The sequence below is a fragment of the Astyanax mexicanus genome, chromosome 11, assembly GCF_023375975.1.
Source record: "Astyanax mexicanus isolate ESR-SI-001 chromosome 11, AstMex3_surface, whole genome shotgun sequence".
In the NCBI taxonomy this organism is placed as follows: domain Eukaryota; kingdom Metazoa; phylum Chordata; class Actinopteri; order Characiformes; family Acestrorhamphidae; genus Astyanax; species Astyanax mexicanus.
The window spans coordinates 12,697,669-12,723,554 of NC_064418.1; the positions used below are offsets into that span (position 1 = coordinate 12,697,669).

The 25,886-nt window shown below is 36.0% G+C and overlaps 1 protein-coding gene across 1 annotated transcript; it reads left to right on the top strand.

The window, feature by feature from the left end:
* Positions 1-3,756: 3,756 nt before the first annotated feature.
* On the top strand, positions 3,757-19,677 carry LOC111188175 (interferon-induced protein 44). Its single transcript, XM_049484614.1, has 9 exons — positions 3,757-3,839; positions 5,484-5,516; positions 8,229-8,495; positions 9,797-9,827; positions 12,875-13,070; positions 14,475-14,618; positions 15,322-15,493; positions 16,890-16,990; positions 18,072-19,677. The coding sequence occupies exons 2-9, from the start codon at positions 5,492-5,494 to the stop codon at positions 18,255-18,257; spliced, it is 1,122 nt and encodes a 373-aa protein (XP_049340571.1). The 5' UTR covers positions 3,757-3,839; positions 5,484-5,491; the 3' UTR covers positions 18,258-19,677.
* The last annotated feature ends 6,209 nt before the right edge of the window (positions 19,678-25,886 follow it).

Below are 25,886 nucleotides of genomic sequence, written 5' to 3' on the forward strand. Positions count from 1 at the left end.
TGGAAATATGACAAGACTCAGCAGATTCAGATTCACTTTTTGTATTCATCTCATTTCTGGAATTGTGAAGCTTCAGAAAAGCACACAAAAAAATAAGGTTCTGTCTAAAAAGTGTATGATCTGTTAGAGCTCACGTTTTTCTGCTACAGGAATTCCTCAAGTGCTTTTCATGACCAGAGTGGACCAGGTGTGCAAGATGACCCAGCGAGACATTACTAAGATCTACCAGAGCAAGAAGATCAAGGAGAAGGTCAGTGACTTTACTAGTTTTGGAATCTATAGAATCTTTTAACTGATAAAGTAATAAAGTAATGCCACTCTATGTGTGCAGATTGATGAGTGCAGTAACAGGCTGGGTGTTCCACTGAACTGCATCTTCCCTGTGAAGAACTACAGTGAGGAGAACAAGCCCAATGAGAAGCTGAACTGCCTGATGCTGGAAGCGCTTACTCAGATTGTGTATTCAGCTAACGACTACCTAAAGAAGAATTCAAAGAAGAATTCAAACACGGAGAAGAAATTAGAAGTTGTTTCATGTTAAGATTCGCTAAAGAATCTGCAAAACAAGAATGATGATCTGCTAAGATATTGGTAGGATGTTTGATGGTAGTCATGTTGCAGATTGAGAAATGTCATATCTTAAAACGTATCATGCATATATGAACACACCTTGAATTCAGTGTTATTTCCATTATTTTTTTAAATGCACATTGTAGATTAATACTAAAGTCATCCAACCAAACCAACCAGAATAAACCAGATAGTAGTTTTATATTTTAGATTCTTCTAAAAAAGCACCTCTTTCTTAGAATGAGAGCTTTGCACATCTTGGCTGGATGTTTTCAGTCAGCTTTATGAGGTAGTCAAATGGAATGGAATGGCTTTCAGTTAACAGCTGTGCTGAATTTGTCAAGAGTTAATTACCTGAATTTCTTGTTTTCTTAATGTGTTTGAGAGCACCAGTTGTGCTGTGAAGAGGTAGAGTTAGCAAGAACGTCTCAAATTAGTAAAGAAAAAAAAAAAGAACATTAAAAGTATCCTTAAGTGCGGTCGCAAAAAACACCAAAAAATGATGATGAAATTGGCTCTCATCAGGACCGGAAGTTAACAGCACCCTTGATGAAAGTATTTGGGTTTGTTTAACACTTTTATGTTTAGTAAACAATTTCTAATGTGTTCATAATGTGACATTCATATTCTGGACGGCTTCAGTATTAATGTATACCCTGGTGAAAAAATATATATACAACAGATTTATGTACTTACTTAATATATATATATATATATATATATATATATATTAAGTAAGTACATAAATCTGTTGTATATATATATATATATATATATATATATATATATATATATATATATATATGTATATATATTAAGTAAGTACATAAATCTGTTGTATATATATACATTTGGTGAAAGCATAATATTAATGTCATATATATATATATATATATATATATATATATATATGACATTAATATTATGCTTTCACCAAATGTTTGAAAGTAAACTTTAATCATACTTTTTAAAAAAGTACAATATAGTGTATTAAAAAAAATGGACTACTATAAAGTATACCTTCAGTATACTTCTAAAATACTTTTTTCCAAACATACTTTTAGCAATTTTGTAGCAAAGTGTGTTAAAAACAACTGTTACAGTAGTTCACTTAAAGTGCAATATATAATTTTTTACATTTTAAAAAGTAAATTCAGTTACTACATTTATAAAAAATATTGTGGTACAGTATATTAAAATATATTTTTTTACCCATTGAAGTATAGTGTGCTACTTACAAAAGACAGTAACAAGAAGTATATTTGTATTCTAATATAAATATATTTAACATCAATTCCTAGCACATTCCTAATATACCTGGTTTATAATAGTGATACAGTTGTAATAATTATTAAATGTATTATAATTCTACTGTCAGTATATTTAAAATATGGGGTTACATACATGAAATAGTATTTTTAAAAGTATATTTAAAATAGTTCAATTTTAGTACAGTTTAGTAGACTTTTAGTACTATTACTATACTTTAGTACTATTTTTATACAGTTAAAGTATAATAAGTACAAAAAAAGTTGTTCCATTTTGGTACTCTTTAATTATACTGATTAATAATGTGGCTACAAGAACATTTTATTGCACTATAGCATAATAACGATTAGTATACTTTAATCTACTTTTTTCACTAGGGTATAATATAGAAAAACAAAACACTGAATGAGAAGGTGTGTCCAAACCTTTGACTGGTACTGTACACATGTATCAAACTATTACAATACTATTATTACTATGATACTTAAAGTAACTCTCCCATTCATACCATTTTTTTTTCCACAGTTTCTTTCTTTATATATATAGCTAGCTAGCTTAGAAATGACTATTACCTTTTCTAGACTAATGATTAATGACTGACTTTTTTATCTGTTCTTGAATTTCTTCAGATCAGGGTGTTTAATGTGTGGCTTTTTAAGATATTTTAACCTGCTTCATGTTGTCAGACAGGTTCTATTTTATTTCTTAATTCTTCAGGTCTCTCAGTAATCAGGTTTGGTTGTGGTTAGAGAAATGAAACTCATCTTTAATTTCACAAGCCACAACTAGGGTGGGTCAGTTACTTTTTTACATAGGGCAAGGGTGGTTTGAATTTCTTTTATCCCTTAATAAATTAAATAATCATTTAAAAACTGCTTTGTGAATTTACTCTTTATATATTATATTACAGGTTCTATTTGTCTAATATTAAAGTTTGTTTGATAATCTGAAAAATGCAAATATGACAGTGGGTGCAAAGTCACTTCTAGCTAAATGCATGTATTTTAGAACTTTTTTTTATTTACTATTTTAGTGGTGTCACACATTAATCACACTTTTTTGTTTGTTTTTATCAGTAAGCATTAAATAGTGGATATTTAAAAAAATATATTGAATGTATGATTGGTAAAGTGGAATTCCATTGATATTAGCTTCTTTTTCCCACAGAGCTTTGGCATCAAACAGGAACAGGTGTCTCTCTGTGTATGTGAGACAAAGAATATATATGAGAGAATGTATATTTAGAAAACGACTTCATATTTTATCAAAATAAATTGCACAATAAATAATTTTACTTTCTAAACTTGACAGCAGCCATGTAGTGATATATTGCTAAATATGTATGCTCTGTACAAGCAACAAACTTGTAAATGATTAATTTGTGTTAAATTATCCAGATTACTTAATGTGAACACATTAATAGGGTATTATTATTATTAGTAGTAGTAGTAGTAGTAGTAGTAAATAAAAATAATAATACTAATATTAAGTTAAGTAAGAAATTAATAAACAAATAATAAGTATTTATTATTATTATTATTATTATTATTATTATTATTGTTGTTGTTGTTGTTGTTGTTGTTGTTTTTGTTGGTTGTCATTTGTTTATTTGTTTGTTTGCTTTGAATACTATTTTTTTATTTCCTCCAGTTTCATGCTGTTCCGTTCACTGTGAATTAGCGCCCCTGGTGTTGCTTTGGTGAACTGCATGCAAAATGCACCTATATAAACACTGTGAATAACAGAAAGTCTGCTTAAACTTTAATTTACGAACGGGTTCACGATGAAAACGACATTCCTAAATACTAACGAAACATTTAGCGTTTTGTAGAATCAGCCCAGAGCAGAATCATTTTAATAATAAATGGTTTTCTCACTTTTATAAAACCCCTCCTTTAACACAGAGCTGAAAGTGAAAGTAAAATAGAGACGGAACTGCTGCTGACTCACAACAGCAGCTACAGTTAGCGCACACTCCACACTTCACACGAATTACACAGGTAAGCCAAGCTTCTGGAAATTTCTATGAGCTTTACATTACTAAATAAAACACTGGATTCATTAATGTGGGAGGGCCAATATAGGATCAGGATTTTTTAGACATGGGTTGACCGATGTTTCTTTTTTCTGTGAACTGCAGTGCTGGTGGTAAATAGTGTAGAGTTCCGGTTAAATCTAGGACAACATTGGAGAACACTAAACTAGACTAATACCTGTTACACTGGACTAAACTTGTTCTACTTCCAATCCTGATATTCTCATTTTCTTTTATGTAAACACTAAAGGACAGATGGAAATAATGTGAGGACTAAAAGGTGTAAGAGTTTGTCAACAACAGACTACTTTCAGTTTCAATTTAAAAAACGTTCTTTTCTTAACCCTGCTGAAAAACCCATATCAAGGTCAGTTTTTTTGCTAGTAGCTGGTTGTAGATGATCTAAACTGGGCTTTGATGGTCAAGGTGGTTAAAAAACTGGTATTCTAGTCCAGGACCATGGCCATGGTAATATAGCTGGTTAACTAGCTGACGACTAGCAGTGTATTGTGGCTGTGCAGAGTACTGGAAGGTGCTTTGAGGGATTGTTTGCTTGTACTCAATTTTATGGGAGAACCATGCTCTTTAGTTTTTCCCTGCATGAATATTAAACAACTGTTTTTTTTTTGGCTGTATTACATCTTTTAATATTCATATTTAATATTAATTAGAGAAAAGACAACCTTTAAACATCCCTTAGTGTTGAAATTCTGACATTGAATTTACTTTTATTTAAAGGCTTTGAATTGTTAGGGCTCTTATACACTCACAATTCTTTTAATCGAAGCATTGTTTTTATTATCATTTAAATGTCCCTTTCTATACTACAACAAAAGCACTGTACAAGCTATAATTCAAAGTTACCAAATTAGCATTTATCTCCTAGGTATCCATACAGACTTTGTTTAACAGCATCATGTTCGATGTATCTTTTGATATAAGCTCAGGATATTTTCAAACTAAATAATGAAGCCCTTTTTAAAAATTAATCTGGGGTTTAAGTTTATGGTTTGTACACTGGACCCAAGGTAAGCTTTACCTTCACGTTGCTTTTTTAGCGATAAAGCAGTGCCACAATTCCCCAGTGAAACAACAAATAAAGTAGGAGAAGCTCTGATTAATGTTGATAGATTAGCACTTACATGTGACTTCTGGACCCAGCTAATGTTTAATATTTAAAGTTATGTATGTTTAATATTTACGGTTTTGTTAAGTTTTGAAAATGTAGCAATATGGTTAAAAAGACTGTGACGTCTGTGTTTTTTTTTAAGGTTACGTTTTAAAGATTTACAAAAAATTAAATATAAAATGTTGCAAAAAGATTTGATACAGTACAGAACCTAAAATTATTGTAAATGTTGTATTTGAGATTTTAAATTGTTTAAATAAACAATTTAAACAATAGTTTAAATTGTCATTTCATCTTCTCAATCACGTAATTGAAACAAAATGTATCGAATTTTTTGACCCCAAAAATTGGAATCGAATCGAATCGCCAGGCACTAGTGCTGCTGTTCATATTTTTTTGAACAGCAATGTTTAGACTGGGAACATATCCTCTAGACAAAACAATAATATACATTTTCACAATGTTTTTTTTTTTTCATAGCTGCAAACATGGGTTCTTCTCCAGCCAAACCTGGTAAGTTTAAAGCTGTGTTATGAAGTTATTTTAAATAAGCAGCTTTCAATCTTATTTTTCTTACAGTTTACAAAAAAAAAATGCAGCAACAGTTTAATTCATTGTACATAAACTCAGGTAAGTCTATGCAAAGGTCAAATCTATATACATAGATATACATCTATATGTCCTGTAGTCAAACATGCATGATTTAAAGTCTTCAGCTAATTCTGGATGTTAGAAGTCTGGGGCAGCTTGATTCTGTTGTCAGGGAATCAATTTGCATAGATTTTGGTGGTAGGCTTTGGATTATTGACTTGAAGGATAACATGACCTAGTCTGGGCCTCCAGGCTGAAGGAGGCAGGTTTTGATATAAAGTCTCTTGTCGACTTTGATGCCATGTATCATAACAGTGTTTTCATGGCCTTTGGAAAAAGAGCCTCTCAAATTCATGGATTTACAACCTTAACATACAGTGAGGATTAGAGTTCCTCAGTAGGACCTTGACTCTGGCAAACATCTCCAATATTTGGTGCTGCATTTTTTTTTTTTTTGTTCTGTCTTGTCTGACCGTAGAAGTCAAATCCAAAGATGTTTATTGAGGCTTTTATTCTGCCCTCTTGCCAAATGGGAGCTTGGAATTTATCAGTTTGGAGTATTCTGCTTCACACCTAACAGCTTTCTTAAAAATCCTCCATAGTGTTTGGGACAAATACTTCATATTTATTTCTCTATTGATTCAATGTAAAGTAGTCAGTGTTCAGCTTGTATAACAGTGTAAATTTGCTGTGCTCTCAAAATAACTCAACACACAGCCTTAATGTCTACACCATTGGAAACAAAAGTGAGTACACACCTAAGTGTCAATATTTTGTGTGGCCACCATTATTTTCGATTATCCACCATTATTGGGCACAGAGTTCATTAGAGATTCACAAGTTGCTACTGGAATTCTCCTCTTACTTCTTCATGATGACATCAGAGAGCTGGTGGATGTTAGAGACCTTGCGCTCCTCCACCTTACCTTCAGTAATGAGGATGCCCCACAGATGCTTAATTGGATTTAGGTCTAGAGACATACTTGGCCAGTCCATCACCTATATATTCAGATTCCTCAGCAAAGCAGTCATCTTTTGTGTCATATTATGTGCTGAGTATGAGAAATTTATGTAACACTAATGAGTTTGCAAAATCTGGCCATTTTAACTTACTTACTGTGTACTCACTTTTGTTGTCAGTGGTCTAGACATTAATGGCTGTGTGTTATTTTGAAGGCAGAGCAAATTTACACTGTTATACAAGGTGTACACTGACTACTTTACATTGTATCAATGTGTCATATCTTCAGTGTTGTCCTCTGAAAATATATAGTAAAACATTTACACAAATATTAGGCATGTACTCACTTTGTGAGATACTGTAATTGCTTTATTATTCTAAAAACTTAAAGTAAACGTTTACTTTAGATTTTATAAATATGATAATGTATTTTTATTGTGTAAAAAAGTAATTTTAGAATGATAAAATTGAAATGTATGCAAATACTCTTCAATTAAAGTCTGGAATGTGCGCTTTAATTCCATCTGCTACTACCACCATCAGTGTGTAGTCATTCCCCACAGACTACCTTAGGGCAATTTGTATTTAATATATTGTTATTATTAAGTGGCTGGCCTCCATGTTGCAGTCTATAAGAGTCTATAACTGTGTCCTGACTGTTTACTGTATTTTTTGGACTATAAGGCGCATTGGATTACAAGGTGCACTATCAATGAACGTCTATTTTCATACATAAGGAGCACGGATTATAAGGTGCATTAAGGACACTAGTAATGATGCCTACATTTAAGCGAGCAAGAGTGTCACCATGTTTCCCTTCTAATGGGGAAGTTGAGGGAAGTAAACAAAACTGTAATTCTTTAAAAAAAATCTTTCAAAGTTAAACGAGCGCTAGATGTTAATCTTGGGTTAGTAAAGCGCTTCTGTTTATTTACAGTAAGCTAAGATTTACAATATTTAGTCTAAAGGTGAGTTTTCAGATAAGTTTTCCAGCACTAAGACTGGGTACAGCAGGATTAGCATTAGCTGCTAACTGCTGATAGCACTAGACTGAGAACCCCTGAGTGTTCCTGTAACCCAGGATGCTATCAGCTAGCAGTCAGCCCAAAAAACTTGTTTTAGTATGAGACGCAGACATGCAGACTACAGTCCAATATACTCACTTCTGAACGGCGTAAGAGCTAATGCTGCAGTTAATGGCTAATGCTTATAATGCTGTACTTTGGGGAGTGATTTTTTAATACATAAAGTGCACCGGATTATAATTTTTGGGAAGATTAAAGGTATTTAAGTGCACTTTATAGTCCGAAAAATGCAGTATATTTACAATATGTTTTAAACTATAATTTTAATTAAAAGAAACAAAAAAAGACTACATATAAATCAGTTATTTACCTGACGTTAAGTCAGAATGTTTCAAGTAGAATTAGTGTGCAAAGCAATTGATATAAACAAAGAAACATCATTACAGTTGTAAATAAATTTACAGTTTAGACATAATTTACAAGATTACTCAAGTTATCAGTAAACAACCAATTTCCTTAAATAGTTTAAGTAAACTCCACATATCCAGGCTTACAGTGTATGTCTCTGCATGGTTTGTCACAAGGGTGCAATTTAATCGTATTCTATGTGTCTGTTCCTAATAATCTGTTCCCTCTTGTTTCCAAAAGAATTCAGCACTGTTTTGGCAGATAAACATGTAACATATGGACAACAGATTATGTTACACTGTGTGGCGAACACACCTGATCTAACTGTAACATGGAAAAAGGATGACCACAAATTGGACTGTGTGGATGGCAAGCATTCAATACGAAAAATAGGGGCAGATTGTTACCTCGACATTTCAAATGCTACTGAAGGAGATGAAGGAAAGTACAGCATACATCTGGAGAACTCATCGGGTAGCGACACACGGTCTTGCATGGTCACTGTTGGTATGTACAATTTCTGCGCTACAGAGGATTTATAGAGGTGTTGCTGTCAGCTTTCTCAACTCCTGTTCAATGACTTTAAAAAGCCTTAAATTATAACCTGAATTTACATACAGTTTTTAAAAGTTGATTTTAGGCAGTGGTGAACCGTCACTATTATATCTATGCTTTTAGTGAAAGCAGCAGTCTTGTTAGAGAACATTAGTGCACTACCAACATCATAAAGATCTAGGAAATCACCAGACAGGTCAGAGATAAAGTTGTATAAAGTAGGTTTAGGATATAAAAACATTTCCCAAGCCCCGAGCATCCCAAGAACTGGAGTACTGTTCAATCAAACCTCCAAAAATGAAAAAAAAAAAGTATTTTACACCTACAAACCTACCAAGACATGGCTGTCCACCCAAACTGATAGAGAGAGCAAGGAGAGCACTGATCAGAGAAGCAGCCAAGAGGCCCATTGTCACTCTTGAGGAGCTGCAGAAATCCACAGTGAAACAATAAGTTGTGCAGTCCCCAAATATGGCCTTTATGGAAGAGAGACAAGAAGAAATCCATTGTTAAAAAAAAGCTGTTGGAGGCTGCAAAAGGCTTGATACTGGGAAGAAGATTCACCATCAAGTAAGACAATGACAGTGTTCCTTAAATTAATACAATAGCCATTCAATCTGGACCTGGTGGAATCTAGCTAGATGCGGCAAGAAGAAGAGTTTGGTGATTCTATCATTGAATTCTTGTTTCCAAACCACTCATAAATTAATATGTGTACTACTCTTCTAATAACAAATAAAATCAACATTACAGTTAAGTATTTTAATCACCAGGCCTGGTTATCTTAAAGACCTTGCTGATTTTTCTGCTGTGTTTGAATTTCTCAGCGAGTTCCTTAAACGTCAATCGAAGTAATAAATGATACTGCATGTTGTTGATCTTGCCAGGGCTTATCAATTATACACCAGGTTTCACATGGCAGAATTCCCACTTCTTCCTATGAAGAACACTAACACCACAATTTAACCAGGGTTTGCCTTAGAAATAAAACTATAGAAATAGAGTATGAACATCCTGATTATTAAATATTACTAAACATTTCGCATGAAAAAAAGTGGTCAGCAGAGAAATGGAAATGATCCTGCCTGAAGCTGGATAATCCAAAAGTAATTTGAGAATAACAACACCATAGCCTTCCAAGTTGGTGGAAACATTCCATTAGAAAATGTGTTAATATTTATTATTGCAAATATTATTTTCATTTGTCCTTGAGCTACACAGTGTTTACTAACTCTATCATGCATTTCTTCCAGAGCTTAAAGAATGGAGATCAGTCCAGTGGAAGTAAGTCCAAACTGATTGTTTATTAGGTCATAAAGCTTTAATAACAAGGTTGTAAAGCTACACAAAGGTCAGGGTTACACCACAGTTTGAATTTAACAGTTCGGTATAAGATAGAATAATAGAATTGGAAAAACAGGAAGAAAAAAATAGGAAGAAAAAACTATGACAGATATTTGGTGACATTAAGTTGGCATGGTATTTTCAGACATACAGAAATACTATACCATGTTATGGCACATCAGTTTGTAGCGCTTTTGCCGTGCAGAGGAGAGTATTAGATAGATAGATAGATAGATAGATAGATAGATAGATAGATAGATAGATAGATAGATGGAGAAATTTGGGAATCTAAGCTTACTGTAAAAAAACAGAAACACTTTACTCACCCATTTGTGTAGATTTTACATTTGAAAAAAATTACAGTTTTGTTTACTTAGCTTTGCTTTACTTAACTTGGTCACCCACCACCACCACCCAGCGGCAAGACCTGATGAATTAGAAGGAAAACATGGCGTCACCCCTGTTCCTTAGTATTGTCGCTTAATGCACCTTATAATAATAATAATAATAATAATAATAATAATAATAATAATAATAATAATGATTTGTGTGCCTTATGTATAAAAAATAGACCAGAAAATAGACGTTCATTGTTAGTGCGCCTTATATTTTGGTGCACCTTATTGTGCATATAGAGACACACAAGAACACACAGGCCAGACAACAAAGGAACAATCAAGCAAAAGGAATGTACACAGAAACTGACCAGGTACACCTGAGAGATGTTACAACCGGGTGGGGCTACAGTGGAGTGAGTCATGTGCTGCAGAGCACAGTGCAAACCAAACAGGCGGGCAGAGGAAAAACACATAGACAGAACAGCATGTGTGTAAATGTCAATAATCACTTGTGTAGGTATAATGTACACAGTGTCCTACAGCACGTGTTACCTACAGATGCGTACAATATACAGTACCTATCAAAAGTATGGATGCACATTTCTATTAATCTTTGGGTAACACTTTACTTGGATGGTCCATTTGATGGCCTCTTTGATGCTCAACTGACATTCAACTAACACTGAATTGAATGTCCATTAAATTTAACTTAACCCTATGTTGAATCTAAATGATTAAAAATAGAACCTAACCGAACACCTAACCCTAACCTTAACCCTTAATCAACCATAAAATCAAACCCTACACCTAACCCTAACCTTAACCCTTAATCAACCCTAAAATCTAACCCTACACCTAACCCTTACCCTAACCTTAACCCTTAATCAACCCTAAAATCAAACCCTACACCTAACCCTTACCCTAACCTTAACCCTTAATCAACCCTAAAATCAAACCCTACACCTAACCCTAACCTTAACCCTTAATCAACCCTAAAATCAAACCCTACACCTAACCCTAACCTTAACCCTTAATCAACCCTAAAATCTAACCCTACACCTAACCCTAACCTTAACCCTTAATCAACCATAAAATCTAACCCTACACCTAACCCTTACCCTAACCTTAACCCTTAATCAACTCTAAAATCAAACCCTACACCTAACCCTAACCTTAACCCTTAATCAACCATAAAATCTAACCCTACACCTAACCCTTACCCTAACCTTAACCCTTAATCAACCCTAAAATCAAACCCTACACCTAACCCTTACCCTAACCTTAACCCTTAATCAACCCTAAAATCAAACCCTACACCTAACCCTAACCTTAACCCTTAATCAACTCTAAAATCAAACCCTACACCTAACCCTAACCTTAACCCTTAATCAACCCTAAAATCTAACCCTACACCTAAACCTAACCTTAACCCTTAATCAACTCTAAAATCAGACCCTACACCTAACCCTAACCTTAACCCTTAATCAAAACTTAAAATCTAACCCTAAACCCAATCCTAAAATATAAAGATAAGCGTTTGGGTTAGAGTTGAGTGTAGGGTTTTATTCAATAGAGAATCATTTACTTTCACCTTTAAGTTCATTTGCATTTAATAGACATGTAGTTGAATGTTAGTTGAATGTCAGTTGAGCATCAAAGAGGCCATCAAATGGACCATCCAAGTAAAGTGTTACCAATCTTTGTTCTTTATTTGTATTATAAAATACATTGTAGAATAATATTGAAAACTTAACACACATGCAGTCAGCTAGTAGGCAAAATAGTGTTAAGAAATTAAAAGTGCCTTAAAAACCCAACCCCAGTGGTTTGGGATGTATGATAGAAAAGCAGTTAACAAGGGTGTCAGGGAGTTTGTACCAGCTTTACATGTTATGCCAACACAATAATAATAACAACAATAATAATAATAATAATCAAATAATATTAATAATCAAATAATAATAATTATTATAATCATAACAACCAAATCTGTTGTTATATTATTTAGTGATAACTGATCCATTTTTATCATACATGTATATAATTTGGACATTGCATGCATAATAACAGTAAATGTAATGTGGAGTAACATGTTTCAGGTGTAATGTAACCTTTAGTTGGATTTAACTAATAATAAACAGAAGTACAGACAAAACTGTATTTAGTTTATCTGTGTTTAACTGTAGTTCCACAAATGCTGTCACTATAGGGTGGGCTTTGGTTCATATTAGCAAATGTACCCACCCCCCCACCCCCCCCACCAACCCCAGTTGTTTCCAAACTGTTGACTGGTACAATACTCTATTCTAAAGTATATATATATATATATACTTATATATAAGTATATATATATCCTAAATGTACTGACTTATAAAAGGTGATTTTACTGTATTTGTTAATGCATGTAATTCAGTATTTAATTCAGTATTGTTATCAGTCAGTTTATAACTTTGTCTGTCACAGCCAAGAAAACTCTTTCTGATGGACATGTAAGCAAACATAGTTTTATTTTAAACAATTTACAATTTCACATTTGTGCTAAATTCAAATAGACTTTGTTATCTGTCAAAGCAAATGTAACAGTTTTGCATGGTTTTCTCTATTATTCTAGACCGAGCTTGACTTTTCTTTTTCTTTTTTTTCTTTAAGCCAAGATCCAATGATCAACAAACTGAGGAACTTTCAGATCAGCAACGAGGGCGTCCGAGAGCTCCACTTCCTTCTGTACGGGCCAGTCGGGGCAGGAAAATCCAGCATCATCAACACCATCAAAAGCATTTTCGAAGAACGTCAGTACATCGAATGTCTGGCTGCAGCAGAGTCTACTACCAGTCAAACCATCCATGTACGTACAACCCAAATACTGAAATTGTCATGGTGTGCACAGAATACAGACACTAGCGGATACAGTAAAATGGGTTGTTTATTGAGTATAAGGGCAGAGAAAAGGGTAGTCGTACAGAAACAATCAGAGCACCGGTAAACAGAAGCCACATAGGAATAACCATACCATGTATGGGAGACAGTCCAGGGTTCAAACACGAGGAAGCCAGCATCAGAGATAATCCAATAATCGAAAAACGAAAAACAGTCCTGGTCAAACACAGAAAACATCCAAAATCAGAGATAAGGCAAAAATCGGCGTCGAAAAAACAAGAGCAAGGTCACACACGGAAAAACAAACACAAAAGAGGTAACTCTTTGTAAAGTGGTAGAAACCAGGCAATACGCGGAACCTGTGTATTCGTGAAGCGTCCTTAAATACTTTGGGGTAATCAATACTCCGGGCTTCCTGGCGGAAGCAGGTGAGGTGTCACATGCGTAGGTGTGTGCGTGATGTCAGCGTGTGGTGCGTTCTGGGTAGTGTAGTTGTTAGGCTGCAAACCTCCGTTGGAGCTCAGTGTGGAAGGAACAGAAGTGCCTACAGCACCAGACGTGACAGAAATACACTGCAGGATGCTTGAATGTCTGGATTATTAATTGAATTTTAATTGAGATTGCAAACAGGAAGTACATTTGCAATTCCATGAAATTCAAAGAAAATCGTAATATGGTTTTGACCATTGCTATAAAATATAAAGGGGCTGGTCTATTCTTGGCTTTGTCAGCCAGCGTTAGAGTTTTGAATGTGATGCAGGCAGGTACAGGAAGTCAGTAAAGGAAATGCAGCAAAGGTGTTACAAGTCTGAATTTGACGCAAGATAAAATCCAGCTGGAATAAACCTTGACAGTAAACATTAACCAGCTGCAATAGAGATCCCTACAGATCTGCCTACTTCATTATTTATTACACACATGGAGTTCTACCTCCTCCTGGGGAGCCACTGTCTAACCTATTTTAGCAACTGGCAGTTTGGCGATTTAAACAGGTGATAGAGAAGAAATAGAGAGAAAATCCCTGTGAGAGTGAAATCAGATGTTTACAAAGTAATGTCAATGAAGTAAAAATATGCAGTCGAGGACCAGGAAGTTGCTTTTTGGCCATCAGATATGTTTGCTCTGCATATCACCAAAAAATACCATCCAACTCACCATCCCTACTGTGAAACGTGGTGTTGGTAGTGTCATGCTGTTGGAATGATTATGTGCAGCAGGTCCTGGAAGGTCTGAGAAGGTAGAGGGTAAGATTTACACAACAAAATACAAATAAATCCTGGAGAACGACCTGATTAAATTAGCAAGATAAGATTACTATGTTTACTTCACTCTCCCCTACACTTCAATATAAAAAAATGCATTTTTCTTTCAGTTTCAGAAATTTTCAATGGCAAAGGATGGATCATTTCCTTTCGCATTCAGCGACATCATGGGTGTGGAAAAAGAGCTTCTTAAAGGGGTGTCCAGTGAAGACATCATCAGTGCTTTAAAAGGACATGTCAAAGAAGGGTACACGGTAAGGTCTAATTTAGTTCAAATAAAATGCATTGTCATTGCTCTAATTCAGGGTTGTACAGTACAATAAAAAAACACTGTTATCTCATAAAGCTGACTGATAAAATGCCAGGATGTGCAAAGCTGTCGTCCAAGCAAGATGTGCATACTTTGAAAAATCCAAAATATAAAACATATTCTGGTTTGTTTAACACTTTTTTGTTTACTAAATAATTCCATATGTCTTTCTTCTTTGGAGGACTTGCAAAAAATCCATTGGCAAAAACTAGACAAAATATATGTAAATTGAGATGTTTATGCTTATAAGCAAATGCCTTTTTGGTTTATTTTAAACAGTTGAGGCTCTGTTACATGTTATGTTGGTTTTGACTGTCAAAATATGATTTTGACCAAACCAAAAAAAAAAAAAAAACATCAATATTCAGCATTTCACAAAGTTTGTAAAACAAAATTGCTTGTTTCTCAAAAAAAAAAAAAAAAAATCAATATGTGAAATTTCTGTGATGAGTATTAAAAAGTCTATTTGGAACACCAAAGAATTGTCTAGAAGAGGAGAAAAGAGTAAAAAGGGAGGAGACTGGATGGTGGAGGGGTGATGCACCATAGACCAAACCTGTGTTATTTTAATAACACTGTATTAAAATTGTAAAAAAAAATGGTTTTAGCATTTCTTATTTTCACCACCTTTTCTTTTCTCATTTTAGTTCAACCCTGTAATCCCACTCACCGATCCCAACGAATATTACCGGACGAATCCTGGCCCAAATGACAAGATACACTGCCTGATTAATGTCATGCCAGCAGACAAGCTTGCGATGATGGCAGATGACTTCATCAAAAAAATGAAGCAAGTCAGAGTAGCGGCAAGCAGGATGAGTGAGTCACGCTGTTTGGACATTAATGTTAGCTTTGTTTAAGTCAATATTAGTGTACATATTTCAGTCTCCTTACTGTATTTACTAAATGGTAAAATAAACACAGATTAAAAGTAACCTTTTGGCTTAATTTACAGTTAGTTAATAAAAGTATTGCAGACTTGTGAAATGCTCAAGTTCTATTAAAAAATACTTTTCTAATTCTCTTGATTAATCATGGGCGTGTTTTTGGAGTAATGTGCAATAAACCAGTCAGCGTGTCACTTGCCATTCCCTTTAAGACCCAGGTGCACTCTGACTTTGGTCCATTGCTACTTCAGGGGCGCAGCTACCTTGCAGATGGTGTTGCAGATGTTTGTGCCCTGGTCATAATGTCTGGGACTGTGAATAGATACATGAGTAGAAGATGATCTTTCAAAGAATGTGAGAGTATTGTTACTTTTGTACACACCCAAGACAGATTCTGGGCTTGTTTTGGCAAGGGGCTCATTATCACTAGTGCTTTAAAACACAATAACTGTTAACTGTTTAAGTACTGTTTAATCAACACGGTTAGAATCAAGCCCTATCTTGTTGATTTATCAATGTCAATTTAACACTAGTCCATTTACTGTGTAGGATCTCAAGAAAGTCAATTTTGGGTGCTTTCACACCTGCCTTGTTTGGTCTGGGTCCAAACCAAGTTAGGTGGACTTGGTCCGAAGCTACTAAACCATGGTCCAATCCGTCTGCAGTGTGAAACAAGTTACTGGGAGTTGAGACCGGCTTTAAAGAAACCAGAGGAAAAAATAATTGGTGTTGTGCTGAAATCTGACTCCCCTTGGCATGCAGACATATAATGCAGCAGTATGAACACAAACGCTTAAACTGGGAATTCATTTATTTACTGTAACAATAGATTAACCCTTATTTATAAACAGAAATAAAAGAAATCTGAGGATACATTTTAATACTCATTCTGCTGTGGGGGGCATGTACAGGAAGGGGAATGGGATTCTGACAGAGAGCTAGAATTCGTCACAACACCTGGCAGATCAACTCGTCAAACTCGTAACTAACATTCTACAAACAAACAAACCAGTTAATATGAAGTATAGAGAGACTCCGCCAACGTAGCTGATAACGAAAGGATGTAGTAAAGTACTTTTTAGTCTGCTCACTAAGCTGCAGAGTGAAACCAAAATTAACCAAACCAAATTAACACAATTTAACACAGACATGAACCTTGGTGCGGACTCTGGTTTGGACTTTCAGTTGTGACACGTTCTTAAACACAAGTTTTACTTTAAAAATCATTCAGAAAAAAAAAAAAAACACAAACATTGTACAGGTGCAGTTTAAGATAGTAATTTGTTAGCAGAACATGGATAATTTTACCATGTGTGTCTATTCCACAGATATCCCTCAAGTGGTTTTCCTGACGAGAATAGATCGCACGTGCCAAATGACCAAAGAAGATCTGCGCAAAGTCTACAAAAGCAAGAAAATCAGGGATAAGGTGAGCACACATAAGATTCTTAGAGTCCAGCAATGTATAAGATTCTATCTTAAATGCTGCTTTATGAACTTTGCTTAATAAAAAAAAAGTGTAGCCATTTTTTTTGTTAGCTTCTCATATTGAGAATTGCATTGACAACTGTTGCATGTAAATTTAAGTGTCAGTGTTTACTAGAATGTAGCAAACCTATCTAGCTATGTTAAGACTTTTTGGGACCCCTTATGGTGCATAATGTTGCCACAAAATACACAATTCACTGTAAAAATTATTCTTACTGAAAAAATTGCTTATTAAAAAAATGTATCCACACAATAGAGTTATTTTGAATTATGTTACATTTAAATATTTGACTACTATTTATTTCCTATTAGCTCCTGGTATCAATTATCTGCGTAATAGGCCTGTTTTCCTATCTTAGTCACCAAAAGTGTATAGCTGTTACCCCCAGGATTAATTTTTTATCTTTATCTGATCTGGTGTTATAGGCTAAAAGAGCAAGTTACCATTTTTTTTTACTAAGTCTGACTTCATACTGACTATACCTGTCACATTAATTATATTATCGACTTATCGAACAATAAATGGACACTACCTCAGTAATATTTAGTAATCGTGATATAGTCTGTTGTGTTTATTCGAATGTTTGCGCACATATATAACACATATGAACAGAGAACAGTTTTTTAGCCAGTCATTTAGTAACTGCAACTCCATACACACAGTGTGGACTGCAGTAGGTAAAGAAAAGAGTATACATTTCCCAAACTATGATTATTTAAAATTGTGTTGTATTTAAAAGGGTATAAATGCTTCGTATAAATGTTAGTGACATTTACATGGTCTTAAAATGACAATAATATCGTTTATCGCAATAATTTCTGTGTGGATATATCGTCCACAAAAAATGCTATTGTGACAGGCCTAATACTGACTGAGAACTGCAGTAGAGTAATGGGATTTAAGTAAAATCAACACAATTTTTTTTTTTTCAGCGTAGCTTTAGCTTCTGTCAGCATCTATAGAGAACTCCTTAGTTACTGGGTTCAAATGAATGACTGTTTGTGTGTCTTTGTGTAAACAGATGCGTGAGTGCAGTAACACTCTTGGAGTCCCAGTAAACTGCATTTTCCCCGTGTGGAACTATCATGAAGAGACCGGAGTCAATGCAGAGATAAACTGTCTGATGCTGAACGCTCTAACACAGATCATCCCCTGGGCTAACGACTACATAGTTAAAAGTCTCAACAACCAGCCACGTTTAGAATGAGGAGAACTATAAGGCAGCCAGCAAGAAAATAAAGTTCAAGAGTTTGATCTGTTATGGGGAAAACAACTAATAAAAAAGAGAAATTACTTATTTAATTACTTAATAATAATGATGAATTATATTTAGTGATAAGTGCCCTGCATATTTCAGAATTTCATGAAAAGCTATTATCCGTTAGTGGTATATTTATTATAAACTGCAGCTACATTTCCTTCATCCTTCTGTATAAATTTCAAAGGGAATTTTCAATGCTTGTTGCATCAAATATTTCAATATTTAGTCATGAAAATGTTAGGATATAATAATAAAATATCCTCCTGCATAAAATATTTGTTGGAATAAAATAAAAAAATAAATAGATTTGGGCTTTAGTGAAACAGGTATGTTCACCCCTATACTTTTGTTCACCCCTGACTTTTTGAAATACACTGCTAGTTTATTAAAATACACTCTTTATACACGCAGTATCTCCACACAGGTAAGTCTCTGGGCACCGCCATCTTGAAATTAAGTCATGATGAGCACAAATGAATAGGTAAGATAGGGGAACAGATTGCAAAATTTATTCAGTGTAAATAGCTGAATATTATAGAGATACGTATTTTCAGCAACAGCTTAAATTCATGCATTTCCACAGAATTAATTTTGTAATCTGTTCACCTATCCTACTTATTCGTTTTTGTATGCAGTTGACTTATCGTAACTTATTGTGATCGTAATTTCAACATGGTGTTAATGATGTAATAATAGCAATTAATTTTCATGAGCAACGGTATGCCCCTATCAATAGCATTGTAAGCCTGTTTGGAGCATCCGCTAAAACACTGTATTTTGGAATGCTGAGGGTGAATGGAGGTTGGCTATTCGACAAAATGTTATACGACTTGTTATCTTGTTTTACTACACCTCAAGTCCATTTCACACCAGATTTCAGCTTTAATTTAGTTTTTATGTTATGTGGGTATTCATTTTGGTTATTTGTATTTCACAGTGTCATGTATTACAATATAATTCATATGTGTTAGCCTGGATTGTTCTGGTACAAGCAGAGCTAACAAAGCAGTCCCTGATGGAAATCATAGGTATTGTTGACTTCTCTCCAAATGTTAAATTTATGGTTGTGGCCAAAAATTTCAATTTTGAGTTTAATAACTTTGTTTCAGGCATGTTGAGGCTTGAGGCTTATCATTGTAATGATAATTCTTATGATCAGGGTCATTTAGATTTAATAAGATTTTGTTTCTGCTAGCATTGTGATTGTAAAAGGGCAGACACAATTGTTTGGTAATAAGCGGCTAAACCAAACCCAAAGCATGAACAAAATAATTTTTTTGTGTTTTTGTGTCATTCATATTCTCTGAAAAAAATCACAAATGTATTTCAACTAAATAAAATGATCCTGCTTTTGTTGGAGCTGTTATTTTGCTATTCTGTCTGATTACTGGGAGCGGCCATGTTTGTTTACTTTGTGTAAAATCTTCCAGTGCAGCAGCAGACCATTGATATAGGTTACACCAACAGTGAAAACAAACGTAGCGGGTCAGTGTAACGTTAAGCAGTTCCATTTTCTGACTGTATCAAGCTAAATTCGAAATGAAGAGGAAATGGGTTTTCATTCAATTTTTCAATTATTGAGTTTTTCATTTCAGCCTTTCTCAAACAGAATTTCTAGAAAAATAAAACGTTGAATCTTCTCTCAATTTTTTAATTTGTCCATTTTTGCATCTTGTAACACAAATCTGATGGTATAATCCAACTTGCAAATGCAAAAATAAAAAAAAAATTCTGAAAATAAAAGATTCATTTTTTTTTTCCTGAAATTACGATTGTGAGGGGCAGAAATAATTTTTTTTTAACTGAAAATGGATGAAAACTTCTTTGTTGTACACTAAACTACATTTAAAAATAAATAAATAAATAAATAATGAGTTGTTACATCCAATTTTCTATTTTTGCGTTTAGCCTCAAATGTTCAGAAAATTAAATGAATAACTGTTTCACTGACTGTAGAGAATAAGTAATAAAATAACTCAGGTTATAGTTATAGGGTGTGAAACTAATTAAAGGAAGAGAAGAATTTTGCTTGAACAACAGTGTTTTGAAACCAACACAAAAATATTGAGATCCTGAGAAGTTCCATTCAACTCATATCCACCATCTTCCACAGAAAAGAACTTCGAAACTTAGCTAGTTAGCTAATTAATAAATATTTAGAGCTTCTCGTTATCTCAGTGTTCTAAGCTAGGTAAGCTATTCCAACAGCACAATGCTTGTCCACTAGGGGTCTAAAATAATCGCAATATTACATGGTATTTTTGAGATAACGATACTCTTGGTGATATGACAAAACACTGAATTAAATGAATATATATTAGAAGGATACACTACTGCAACAAAATGAAAATTACGTTTTATTATTGCATACAACATGATATTCACAAAAAATATTTAATAATATACATTTTATAACAATTTTCTAACATAAGTCAATGATCCAAAGTGTCATGATACTAAAAATGCACACATAATCCAGGACTGAAGTAAATAAATAACGATAAATATCGTTGTGATATGGCACACCCCTGTCATCCATGTACTGTGACCATCTCACAAGCTTGCCTGAAAGACACAGATTCTATGCTATGGTCAGATGCATTATTAGACCACATGTATGGGATGTTATTGGATGTGCTACCAACCCTCCACTTTTATCTCAAAATCTGCAGGAATTATTGCTGGACATTAGCAATTATGAACCCCTGTGACTCATTACACATGCATTACACACTACATCTATAATTGTAGCCTAATAAATATTGTCCATATCAGTCTATATTTGTGATAATTTATTGTTCTTGAAAAACTATTTTTAATCTTCCTTTCCAATAGCATTGCAATCTGACACTTCCTTTTTGATGCAGCTATTTTTTTTTTTATTATTTTCACAGTCTAAACAATCAGATTCATGATTTTCACTACGGGGCGGGGCCATGGCTGTCTAACCCCTTCTCAGGGTGTTGCAGAAGGGGTACCCACTATATTAACAGCTCGCCACTGGTTTAAATAGACTGCGTTTTCCATTATTGGGACTTAGATGAAAACTTTGAACACATTTAATGACCAATTTATGCAGAAATCCAAGTAATCCCAAAGGGTTCACATACTTTTTCTTGCAACTGTATGTTGTCCTGAGGCATCCTTATTAAATATAGGGAAATATTGCATCTGGTCAGCAATGCCTATGGGCCTTATGCAGATCAGTGTAAGACTTCCATAGAGAACTGCAGCTTCAGGATGAAACTCAGGTAGAACTCAGGAACTGAGCTGATCGTTGGTGGCCCTGCAGGAGATACGACAAGGCTTTTGAAGATGTGAGAACAAGGCAGCCTTGGAAAAAGCCTGACCAAACTCATTACACTGTCATCTTGTGTAAGGAGACACATTGTGATGCAGGGGAGGACGTCGCCATCAGGAATCCATCAGCCGTGATGGACAGTGACGATTGAAGAGGAGCACGTTTTATGAACAGCGTTAATAGCCCGGTGATCCCTTTGTTTTCCTTCTCTTGTTCCCTGATCTCTCGGTGTCCTTCCTCTAGTTTAGAGGTTAGCCCTGACACATAATCAATGTCATTAATTCTCCAGAGCCGCAGCAGTCATAGAGCCAAAGATGGAAGCGTACTTCTTAAAAGCATGATTCACCCAACGCAGAGTATGGAGGAAGAGCCCGTGGGAGGAGGTTATCATGATCTAATGTGGTAGGTCACTGTAATAGGTTCACTGTTGATAATGGTAAAGGTTAGAATCTGAATGATTGAGCTCAAGACAATATCTGACACTTTTAACAAATCTAAAGTATCTTTCCGGATCAGGAGCTTAATCAGAATTGATGGATTTTACGGCAGTGTGAGAAAAATATCAGGAGCTGAGTGACCAGGGGGCTCTTGATATTTTCAAATGATTATCCGAAGACACCTGGGCCTCAGAGGTGGTCAATATCCAATGAAGGTGTTAAATAAATAAAAAGGAAAGATGGTGCCGAGGTCTGTATGCATGTGTGAAAACCAGTGCACAATCTATAAACCAGAAGTTTTAGATGCTCACCTCACAATTTCATGTTATCTCTCCAGTGCCATAGCTAGCCATTTGGATGCCTTAAGAACAAATGCTTTGTGGTGCTCCCCCAATCCCCCTTTTTCCCTAAGTATAACATCCCATAACTCCAATATACTACAGTCATATCACTTGATACTTATACCATTAATAGTATAGAAAGACTTCTTCCAGAATGTAATGGTATCAAGTAATATGAGTTTGATTTGCTGGTTTTATTGGATTCCAAACTCTGGTTTATGCAAAACCAAATGGACATTTATCCTTAGTTTGACTTTCCATTTCTTCGAAATGCTACAGTAATATAACTTGATACTTATGTCATTAATAGTATAGAAAGTCTTTAATAATTGACTAGTGATATTTGATAACAGTTTGATTTGCTGCTTTTATAGGACTCCAAACTCTTGTTTATGCAAAACCAAATTGACATTTTTCCTAAGTTTGACTTTGAATTTTCCCCAAATTGCTACAGTAGTATATCAAATCAAATCAAATCAAATTTATTTGTATAGCGCTTTTTACAACTGGTGTTGGCACAAAGCAGCTTTACAGAAACATGATCACAGGACAAAGAGTCAGGCAAAAGATTAAACATAGAAAATACATAATACAGAACCGCCAGTGAGCGCGGAGGCAAGGAAAAACTCCCTCAGAGCTGGAGGAGGAGGAAGAAACCTTGGGAGGACCAAGACTCACATTTAAGGGGGGACCATCCTACCACTGGTCAAATATATCTTGAATTATTTACTGTGAATACTTGACAATGAGATCTTTACTAATTTAGTCTGGCCAAATTTTGGTTCTTTGTTCCAGACCATGGTTGGCACCACCTTTCACGCAAGCTATTTTGGTTCAGACTGAATTAAACAGAAATGGTCGAAGGTCTGGACTTTCCATTTCTCCAAATTGCTAAGTAATATAAAGTGATACTATGTCATTAATAGTATAGTAAGGCTTCTTCAAGAATTTACTAGTGTCATTTAATAACAGTTTGTTTTTATAGGATTCCAAACTCTGGTTTATGCAAAACCAAATGGACATTTTTGCTTAGTTTGACTTTCCATTTCTTCGAAATGCTACAGTAATATAACTTGATACTTATGTCATTAATAGTATAGAAAGGCGTCTTTAATAATTGACTAGTGTCATTTGATAACAGTTTGATTTGCTGGTTTTATAGGATTCCAAAGTCTGGTTTATGCAAAACCAAATGGCCATTTTTCGGAGGTCACCCACAACCCACACAGATGACTGTAAAGTACCTCACAATTAAGTTCAAATAAGAAAACACTGGCTGAAGCTTTGCTGACAAGAGCTGTCGGTGCTTAAACTCGTCATGTTTCCTTAATATCTAATGATACATGTTGATCATGTTATGAGTTATTACAGATTTATTACAGAAAATTAATTATTAATGGTGGCATATTGGCAAGAAGACATACTGATTCTTACACTGGTTATTTTTGATCCACTAATGGAAGAGTGTAGGGTCCAGTCCCTTGCGCATCAAAGGGTTAAGACTCCACAATATCTACTTTTACTAGAAAGCAAATAAGAATAAAGCAAGCCTGAAGCTGTAAACGTGAAGATATTGACAAATACATATGCCTGTATAAAGCCTGAGTGTGGTGTGTGTACATATATATATATATATATATATATATATATATATATATATATTACAGTTCTGCCACATTACATTCGTCAGCTATGATATATTTAGTGTTCTAATACCGTTTTTATCGACACAAAGAACACATGCCCACACAAGCACACCCCTCTTCAGAGGCAATTCCAGCACATCAATATTGCTCTATTGAGGAGACAAGACGTGCCTGCGAGCCAGATCGATGCTCATGCATTTCTCTCCTTTTTCACCTCTCTTTTTACCCCTCCATCCCTGTCTCTCAGCTCAGCATCCGTCAAAGTGTTTTTTGTGTGGAATAAATGGCTCGTGCACTGTGTGCATATGGGGCGGAGAGAGAGAGAGAGAGAAGCAGCAGGACACTTTATTGATAAGAACATTCTGTTATGGTATTAGTGAGGTAAGTTAAATGGCAGAGTGCATGGCGGGTTTATGCAGTCATTTTGTATGAAATGAATAAGTACAGAAAAATATATTCAGCAGAATGTATTTATTGAGCATGTAAGATGGTGTATAATGTATAAATAGCAAGCGTGTAACTAAGTTGGTTAGTGTAAAAAATATAGAAATAAAGCTCAGATGTTGATTGACAAGTGTTATTTAACACCCTGACATTTAAAGTGACAGTCTGCAAGTATATAAATGTACTGTGGCGGCTCTGGGTTGTGTGTGTGGCTGCCTGCAGGCATGTTTCTGTTCTCCTGTGTGCGAGGATGACAGGGGTGGGGCATCTCCCTTGGGAGGGGTTATGCAGAGAGGGTGGGCACCACTCTGGATCTGCCATCTGGGAGACACACAGCTGGGTTGGTGGCCTTTGGGCTATTTGAGCTCTGTGGGTTGTTGGTTTTAGCTCTCCTAGTCTTGTTAAAGGCTGTAAGTGAGTGGCAAGCTGGTTCAATAAAGAAGCTGTTGAGCATTCAGCATGAGTCTCACGGGTCTTCCTTCCTCTTCCACGCCACATTTGGTGTCAGAAGTGACCCTGCTGGAAGATATTGAGCTGCTGGCAGGGGAAATCGAACGGCTGAGGAGGAAGACAGCGGACCAACGGACTAGAGGCAAGGCTCTCCAGCGAAGTGGACTCGGACCTGACGGCGCCAGCGGGCTGTTCGGAGGTCGTGGCCGGGGAGAGGACGACGCGAGCACGGCGGCGCTGGCTCCCAGAGCGGACGGCGCGATGATGGCGGCGCAAGCCTCGGGGATGGCGGGCTTGAAGGCTCAACCCCGCCTTACCCCCTACGAAAGCAGCGCTGACTGGACAGCCTTCGAAGCTCAGCTTGAGATCGTAGCGGGTGGTGCAGGCTGGACGGACGCCAAGACGGCAGCCAACCTCTGCCTGGCGCTGCGGGGCGACGCGCTGAGGGTACTGATCGAGCTCCCCACCGAGTGCCGCTGCGAGCTGCCTGAACTGACGCGGGCGCTGAGAACACGTTTCAGCCGCCAACCGTCGGAGGCGGCCGCCAAAATGCTAGTGGCGGACAGACGCCGACAGCAGGGAGAGACACTGGGCGTGCTGGCATCGGAGATGGCCCTGCTAACCCGCCAAGCTTACCCAACGTTTCCGCGAGCGGCCCAGAGGAGGCTCGCGTTGGATCACTTTCTGCGCGCCCTCGAGCCGAGCGAGCTGCGCAAACACGTGAGGCTGGCCGACCCGCAGACCCTGGAGTCCGCGGTGGAGGTGGCGGAGCGGTCTGAACTCATCCTCTCAAGCCATCCTGGACCGTGGGGGGCGTCGCCGGTTGGCCGTGATTCGCAGAGGTGGGGCCGGAGCCGGTCTGATGCCCAACTGGAGTGCTGGCGCTGCGGGGGGCGTGGCCACAAGCGAGCGCACTGCAGCCGGCCGGGAAACGGAGCCGGGACCACCCAGTGAGG

Coding starts and splice junctions, on each gene's coding strand:
- LOC111188175 (XM_049484614.1), top strand. CDS start 5,492: ATGGGTTCTTCTCCAGCCAAACCTG. Junction 5,517..8,228: donor TTCTTCTCCAGCCAAACCTG/GTAAGTTTAAAG, acceptor TGTTTCCAAAAG/AATTCAGCACTGTTTTGGCA. Junction 9,828..12,874: donor TGGAGATCAGTCCAGTGGAA/GTAAGTCCAAAC, acceptor TTTTTCTTTAAG/CCAAGATCCAATGATCAACA.